Raw genomic sequence first — 8,732 nt, forward strand, 5'->3', positions numbered from 1 at the left:
CTGGGCCTTGCTGTTGAAGGTTGCAGGTGATGGTGAGTGGGGCCGGCTGTGGCAGCTGGGCTCCTTCCAGGGTGTGATGGTAACTAAGCTGGCTGTGGTGGTGGGGCTGCTCAGGGCTCTCTTGGGGCTCTCTCACTCCTGCTGCCGATGGAACTTGGTTGTTTCCATATCCTGGCTATTGTAAATAATGCTGCAGCAAACACAAGGGTGCAGTTAACTCTTTGAGATATTGATATATTTTCCTTTGGATATGTACCTAGAAATGGGATTGCTGATCACATGTAATTTTAATTTTTTGTGGAATCTCTATACTCTTTTCCATAATGGCTGTCTCAATTTACATTCCCAGAAATAGTGCTCAACAGTTCCTTTTTTTCCACCTTTGCCAACATTTTGTATCTTTTGCCTTTAAAAAAAAATAGCCATTCTAGCACATGTGAGGTAATATATTGCTGGATTTTGATTTGATTTTCCCTGATGATTAGTGATGTTGAAGACCTTTTATTTATCTGTTGACCATTTGAATGTCTCCATTGAGACCTGAGCTGAAGTCAGGTGCTAAACAAACTGGGCCATCTAGGTGCCTCCTTTTTTCGTACGGTTTTAAATTATTTTCTTCCTCTTTTGCTGTCTTTCTTTGCTAACTGATTTTTTTTTGTAGTGGTATTTTTTTATTATTTTATCTTTATTATTTGTGTATTTATTACAGGTTTTTACCTTGTGATTACCATAAAGCTGTCATCATACATGTTATAGTTCTAAGTCTATTTTAAGTTGGTAATAACAGCTTTAATTGCATAAAAAATCCACACATTTATTTCCTTATCACTATAATTTATGTTGTTGGTGTTCCTGTTTGCATCTCTTTATATTTTGTACTCATTAACAAAATATTGTAGCAATATTTTTGACAGTTTTTTCTTTTAACCCATATGCTAGAATAGATACATTTTCTTAATTGCATCTGGGAATTTGTGTACTGCCTCTTAGTCAGCAGAAGCTGCTTTTTCTGTTACCATGACATTTTTAAAGTTAAACCTCCTTCTAAAATTATCAAACCATCCTTTGCTGGAATTAAAATTTCCAGCTTTAGATTCTTCACCTTCCTTTTGCTTTAAATTGACTTTGCTTTTTCTCTAATCACATTATAGTCTATAAGTATGCCTTTCTTATAGCAATCTTACACCTGCTACATAAAAGCTGCATTTTAATTATGACATAAAAAGTATTTTGCAGGGATGCCTGGGTGGCTCAGCCATTGAGCATCTGTCTTGGGCTCAGGGTGTGATCCCGGGCCTGGGAATCGAGTCCCACATTGGGTTCCCATAGGGAGTCTGTTCTCCCTCTGCCTGTGTCTCTGCCTCTCTCTCTCTGTCTCTCATGAATAAATAAATAAAATCTTAAAAAAAAGTATTTTGCAAAAAAGTGCAACTTTTACACTTGCTGGTGTAGCTGCAGCAATGGGTTGATGAATTTCTTTTTTTTTTTTTGTTTTTACTATGGTCTTATGCTGGATTTATTTATTTATGTCTGCCTGTTTCACCTTTATTTTTATTTTAAAAATTGATACAACTGGTACAAAGAAATATAAAATGAAAGGAAAAGTAGACAAATGAAATAAAATAATATATTTTATCCCCTATTTGTTCCCTTGACCTAAGCAGACCCATTTTTGCCATGAATTTTGTATTTATCTTTTCATATTTGTATTTATATTTTCAATATTTAAAAAATATTTTAAGCTATATCTGACTATCTATAGATGGATATTCCATAGACTATGGTATGGAGTATTGTCTTCTTTGTTATTTATTTATTTATTTTATTTGTAAAGATTGTTTTATTTTATTTACTCACAGGGACAGAGAGAGAGAGGCAGACATATTTATATATTTATATAAATATATTATTTATAATATATTTTATAGTAGTAAGTGGTAGAATAGTATTTACATATGTTTTATGCATTCATGACATACTTAACTTTTTCTTATTTTTTTCTGTGTTTCTCAGCTACATGGTTCATTTGTGAGTTTTTTTCAAGTTCTCACAATCCTTCAAAAAATTTTCCTATTTTTTTATTTACTTATTTAGATTTATTTATTTTAAAGACAGGGAGAGAGCAGGGAAGTGAGAGGGCTCAATCTCACAACCCTGAGATCACAGCCTGACCTGAAACCAAGAGTTGGGTGTCACCCAGGAGCCTCTCCAATATATTTATTAAAAAAAATCTGCAAGTGGAGCCATGTAGTTTAAACCCACATTGTTCAAGAGTCAACTCTATTCAATCCATTAGAATTGAGTGGCTCAACAGGAAAGGATTATATAAAAGCATGGATCCTAGGAGGCAGGAATCATTGGAAGCTATCTTAGAAGTTGCCTACCCTCCCTACACCTGGATTTTGTTTGGGAAATTTTTTACTAATTTGTTAGATTTTGATTTTAACAATATTTTTAAAAAGCATTTCATCTACTTTTTCCTGTTTTTAAAAGTCTAAAACACTTAGTTGACCATTACTATATTCTGAACAATGTGTACCTTTTCCTCTCAAAAAGAGAGAAACAAAGAACAGACTTCTGCATGTCAAAAGATGATGTTCACAATAGCCAAAATATGGAAAGAACTCAGATGTCCATTGACAGATGAATAGATAAAGAAAATCTGGTGTACACACACACACACACACACACACACACACACACTGGAATATTACTCAGCCATCAAAAGAATGAAATCTTACTATTTGCAATGATGTGGACGGAACTAGAGGGTATTATGATAAGCAAACCAGGTCAGTCAGAGAAAACAAATATCCTATCATCTCATTCATATGTGGAATTTAAGAAATGAAACAGATAAACATAGGGGAAGGGAAGGAAAAATAAAATAAGATTAAAACAGAGAGGGAGACAAACCATGAGACTCTTAACTATAGGGACCAAACAGGGTTGCTGGAGGGAAGATGGGTGGTATTAATTAGGTGATGAGCATTAAAGAGGGCATGTGATGTAATGAACACTGGGTGCAACTGATGAATCACTAAACTCTACCTCTGAAACTGATAATACACTATATGTTAATTTATTTTATTTTTTATTTTTAAAGATTTTGTTTATTTATTCATGAGAGACACACAGAGAGAGGCAGAGACATAGGCAGAGGGAGAAGAGGCTCCCTATGGAGAGCCTGATGTGGGACTTGATCTCAGGACCCCGGGATCACAACCTGAGCCAAAGGCAGATGCTCAACCACTGAGCCACCCAGGTGCCCCTTAATTAATAGATTTTAGATTAAAAAACACTCAAGGAAGATTAAAAAAAAAAAGAGTCCTAGGCTCTACTGAGACAGCCTCATCCCCCTAAAAATCCAGATTTCTATTTCCATCAAATAAACCAGAAAATATGGCAACATTCTTTTGGCATTCTCTGCATGACAAGAATCTACTAGAATTGAGTAGAAGTTACCCTTTATGTAAGGTCTGTATGCTCCATGGCTCCCCTCTCCTCATCATTCCCCACGCTTCTCCCTAATACTTAGACACACATTAATTACCACTTGTCATAATGAACTTTTTTTTTCTTATAATACAGAAATACATCTCTGTGCAAGACTCTTAGAAATGGGGAAAGGAGCTCAGAGCTGCTAACTCAAGGAAGCCTCTGAGGGACTCTGACATGACAAAGACAATATATAAAGTATGGAGGCTGCCCACAGAGCTATTACGTACCATTGTGCAACTCACCTCATTGCCTCTGTGAATGATGCCCCGAGGCTTGTGCAGTGAGCAATCTGCACAGCTGTTCAGTGCATTCTGGAGGCATGAGAAAGATACAGATGTGGGACAAAGCTGTGAGAACAGAGCAGGCAGGATATGGGTCCCACATGAGGTGGAGACAAACTGAGGTTACAGGAGGGGGAGTGGGGGCATGAAGTAACTGGGTAGATGGGCATTAAGGAGGGCATGATGTAATGAGTACCGGGTGTTCTATGCAACTGATGAACCACTAAATTCTACCCCTGAAACTAGTAATATTCTATATGTTAACTAAACTGAATTTAAAAAAAGAGACTATGTTCACTTGGGCACTGGAAGGAACTCTTGGACTCAGATTTTATGACAGATTTTGGAGAATGCAGATGCATGAAGAGCTTATTCCTTCTCTAAATCAAGTCTTGAATAAGGTAGAGGAAGAAGGATAAAATGGGCATGAAGGAAGATGAACAGCTCAGGTAGTGGGGGGAGAAGTGTCATTGTTTTTCTCTCCAGTCCTGGATTCCACAAAGTGGGAGGGAAAGGAAACGGGAGGAGGTGATGGAGAGTAGAAACTCTGGGTTTCTGATGTCATGGTGCACTCGTGTTTCCTTGTGTGAGTGGAGCTCGGCGAGGTGGCCAGACCATAACACGGCATTGATTGACTGGTTTTCTTTGGTAGATCGATCTGAGGTAGTCTCACAGCATTTGTCCCCCTTCCCTCATATGGGTTCCCTCAGCATGGGAAGAGAGTAGTAGTAGAATCCTGTATGACTGGGATCACCATGGATGTGGTGGAGGAATAGATACTCCCCCTGGAATTTCTGGCAAGCTAGAACGATGCTTGAGTGGCAGAGTTATCGCATAGACTAAAGAATGAGCTTCACCCAAAGAGTTTTTAAGAATTTTATCAGGAACAAGAATCAGGGGATCCCTGGGTGGCTCAGCGGTTTGGCACCTGCCTTTGGCCCAGGGCGCGATCATGGAGTCCCGGGATCGAGTCCCGCATTGGGCTCCCGGCATGGAGCCTGCTTCTCCCTCCTCCTGTGTCTCTGCCTCTCTCTCTCTCTCTCTCTCTCTCTCTCTGTCTATCACAAATAAATAAATTAATCTTTTTTTTTTTTTTAAAGAACAAGAAGCAACTTAGCAGTTGTACATTGGCTGGTGACTGAAGACCAGGTAGGAATGTTGATTGTCTTAGTAATGTTAACATCATCAGTGCTTTCCCAGATGCCTCACCACTGCTTAAGTCTTGAATTTACAAATGATTTAGAGAAAACAAGCAATTCTGAATACACTGAGTTTAAGTTTCTGTGACCAGGAGGAATGAGGTTCATAATAAGAATTAGGTTCATTTATTAAAAAAATAAAGTTACATTTTTGCAAAAGTGCACAGTGGACTCATATCTATATGCCTTACATGACTCCATTTTGCCAAAGCATCTCCTTAATGACTTTCCCTCTTTCCTCCTAACCTACTTTCTCTTCTGGCCTCTCCAGTTTAGTGAACTGCATTGCTCACCATATCTTTGCTAGCTTTGAAATCACAGTATCACCTTTCATACCCTCTTCTCATTATATCCCATTGCCACTAAATTCTGTTAATTCTACTTCTGAAATCCATTCCTGAATCTCTTCTTTCTTCTTAATCCTCACTACCACTGTTCTAGTCCTAGATCACTGGAATATAATAGCATTGAATAAATATGTTTGTATAAGACTGTATCTCACACATAGAAAATATACCTTATTTTCAAAACCATGTGAAATTTTAACATATCAATTTTATCTCAGATCACAAGGAATGATTCAATAGATTCCAAAAAGCTATAGAAGAGATCACATTATCTGGTCTCATGAAATTACGGTTAACAAAGAGCTTACACTGGGGTCAGGCACTGCTTAAGAACTTTGCATATACTAATATAATTCTCCTAACACCATGATGTAGGAACTATTATTATGTCACTTTGTAGATAAGGAAATTGACGTAAAGAGAGATTACAGAACTTGCCCCAGGTCAGACGGTACATTATGGGGTTGGGCTACCGTATTATAGATGAAACAACAACATGGTGGTGGATATAAATGAAGGAATATAAATAAAAAATAAAATATAAATATAATATAAAATAAAAAATAAATATAATATAAAAGCACACGCATGAAAAAAGAGCATAAGCCTTTATAAAATTCATGTTTACTTTAACCTTACCATTTAAACATATATTTATTGTGAATTTCATTTATCCATCATATTAACAACTATCCTTAGATAGAAAATAGAGTTTTAAACACTTTCAGTTTCTTTTCCTGGAAGCCGAAGAAGATGGAGTTGGACTTTTCACCACTTCTTTTTCCTCTTAAATTTAGTATTCTTTACTTTGCAGCAGATGGTCCAGTCAGCACAGTATTTAATTGCATGTTCGTCGGGATTGCACTTCATTCTGCAGTTCAAGTGTTCTAAAGAGCATGTGTCTTTTAAAAAAAAAGGTCCTGGCGTTGAAAAGAAAAAAAAATTATGTTAGGTTATATTTTTAATTTGTATCTTTTAACATCCGAAGTGTTTTATAATAAATGAAAACAACATCAATCAAGAACTTGCTCAGAAAAAAAATAACAAAAGAATTCAGGAGAGAAGAGCAGAGATATGAAAAAGAGATAAATGAAGCTCTCTTCCATAGAGTATATAAAGGAGAAAGTAAGCTGAAGAGGAAAGTTTTCGATGATAACTGTTATGGCATATTTCTGTGTAAAATGGATAATTTGTTTAGGGGTGGGGAATTGTGATGCAAGAAACAATCTTTGAGTTCAGGAGTGACATTTTTAAAAAGTGAGTGGGGATAGGAGTACCTGGGTGGTTCAATGGTTGAGTGTCTGCCTTTGGCTCAGGGTGTGATCCTGAGGTCCCAGGATCGAGTCCAGCATCAGCCTTCCACATGGAGCCTGCTTCTCTTTATCCCTGTGTCTCTGCCACTCTCTCTGTGTCTCTCATGAATAAATAAAATTTTAAAAAAGTGAGTGGGGATAAAAATCTAGTGATACGTGGAAGGGTTAAAAACCAGAAAATGGAGAGAAGGCAGAGTAAGATAAAATTGAGTGAAGGCATATGGTGATGGGAAAATGAGGAAGTTATCTCTTGGAGCTTTTACTTTCTTGATGAAATAAAAGGAAATCATCAGCTGAGAATAAGAAGAGGATAGAGAAAGCTGAATCTTGGTTCTAACTGTCCAGTACATTTAGGCTCAAAGCCATGTCTCCTTCACTGAGGAAATTCCTAAGATTGCACAAACTCCCATAAGTCATACTGTCTCACTTTGGTTTCTTCTCTCCCCTTCTCTTTCTGTGTGTGTGTGTGTGTGTGTGTGTGTGTGACATAGGCATTGCCTTCTGTCCTTTGCCCCCAAAGAAATATATTTTAAAGTTTATTTATTTATTTCAGTGAGGGAGGAGGGGAATGTCAGAGGGAGAGGGAGAGAGAAACTCAAGCAGACTCCCTGCCCCACCCAGGGCTCAATCTCACCACCCTGAGATCAGAGCTGAGCTGAAACCAAGAGTTGGAGGCTTAACTGGCTGAGCCACCCAGGCACCCTGCATCTAAGCTTTATAGTGATCATATCTTACTTTAAAAAATAGTTTTATTATCTGGGTTTCAGCCCTACACACCACTATAGTTCAGTTTTCTTCTCATTATAATTTTTGCTATTCCCTTTATTTTCCAGGTCCTTCCCAAATCCTTCCTTCCTTCCTTCCTTCCTTCCTTCCTTCCTTCCTTCCTTCCTTCCTTCCTTCCTTCTTCTTCTTCTTCTTCTTCTTCTTCTTCTTCTTCTTCTTCTTCTTCTTCTTTTTCTTTCTTTCTTTCTTTCTTTCTTTCTTTCTTTCTTTCTTTCTTTCTTCTTTCTTTCTTTTCTTTCTTCTTTCTTCTTTTTAAAAAAGATTTTATTTTATTTATTCATGAGAGACAGAGAGAAAGAGGCAGAGACACAGGCAGAGGGAGTAGCAGGCTCCCAGAGGGAGCCTGATGGGGGACTCAATTCCAGGACCCCGGGATCATGCCCTGGGCTGAAGGCAGGCGCTTAACCGCTGAGCCACACAGGCGTCCCCCAAATCCTTTCTTTACAAAGGATTTTTCTATTGAAGAACCTGAGATATTTATGCTGTAGTGTTTCTCATAGTTGATATTTTTCTGACTGCATACTCTTGGAGAATTGAACCTGTTCTTGTGTCCACTATATTTCAGCATACCGGCAACTGGACTAAGAGACTGGATGAGACTCCTGTTTGATTCCTGGAAGCAGCTGTACCATAGTTGGTGTTGTGTGTGTGTGCATTGTCAGGAGGGCCCATAATACCTGGTTGTCTCTCTCTTGGAGATGATAGCGACTATTGATGTTCAGTGGCTAGAGTCATTGACACCATGGGGGTTGTGTACTGTCTAATTATATAGTCTTTCATTGTTACAGTGCTTTAATAAAGAGAAACTTTCTTTAACTTATTTTTTAACCACTTTATTATGATATGACTGCATGTAAAATCTGCACTTATTTAATATATGTAACTTGATACATTTTGGGGCAAGTATATACCTGTAAAACCATCGTCACCATTAAAGTCATAGATCTAACTATCGCCTACCAAAATTTCCTCCCACCTCTATTATTATCATCATTATTATTGCTATTGTTATTGCTATGGTAAGAATAGTTAGTGTAATATCTATCTTCTTAGCCAATTGTAAATAAACAATACAGTGTTGTTAGCTTAGAGGTACTATGTGTTTAGTGGAACTTCAGAACTTGTTTATTTTGTGTAACTGAAACTTTGTACCATTTGACCAAGGACTCCCTATTTTCTGCACCAGACCCAGGTAATAGCCATTCTACTCTCTGTTACTATGAGGTTGACTTTTTCAGATTACATGTGTAAGTGAGATCATGCAGTAACTGTATGTCTGCCTGTTCATATCTTTTGCCCATTTCT

At 37.5% G+C, this 8,732-nt stretch overlaps 1 protein-coding gene across 1 annotated transcript; it reads right to left on the minus strand.

Annotated features, from left to right (window-relative positions):
- Positions 1–6,096: 6,096 nt before the first annotated feature.
- Positions 6,097–7,995, minus strand: LOC129523205 (beta-defensin 43-like). The gene is made up of 2 exons (XM_055345817.1): positions 7,896–7,995; positions 6,097–6,215 (listed from the first exon to the last, which is right to left on the minus strand). The coding sequence occupies exons 1-2, from the start codon at positions 7,993–7,995 to the stop codon at positions 6,097–6,099; spliced, it is 219 nt and encodes a 72-aa protein (XP_055201792.1).
- Positions 7,996–8,732: the final 737 nt, after the last annotated feature.

Source organism: Nyctereutes procyonoides, unplaced genomic scaffold, assembly GCF_905146905.1.
Source record: "Nyctereutes procyonoides isolate TBG_1078 unplaced genomic scaffold, NYPRO_anot_genome, whole genome shotgun sequence".
Lineage (NCBI taxonomy): Eukaryota > Metazoa > Chordata > Mammalia > Carnivora > Canidae > Nyctereutes > Nyctereutes procyonoides.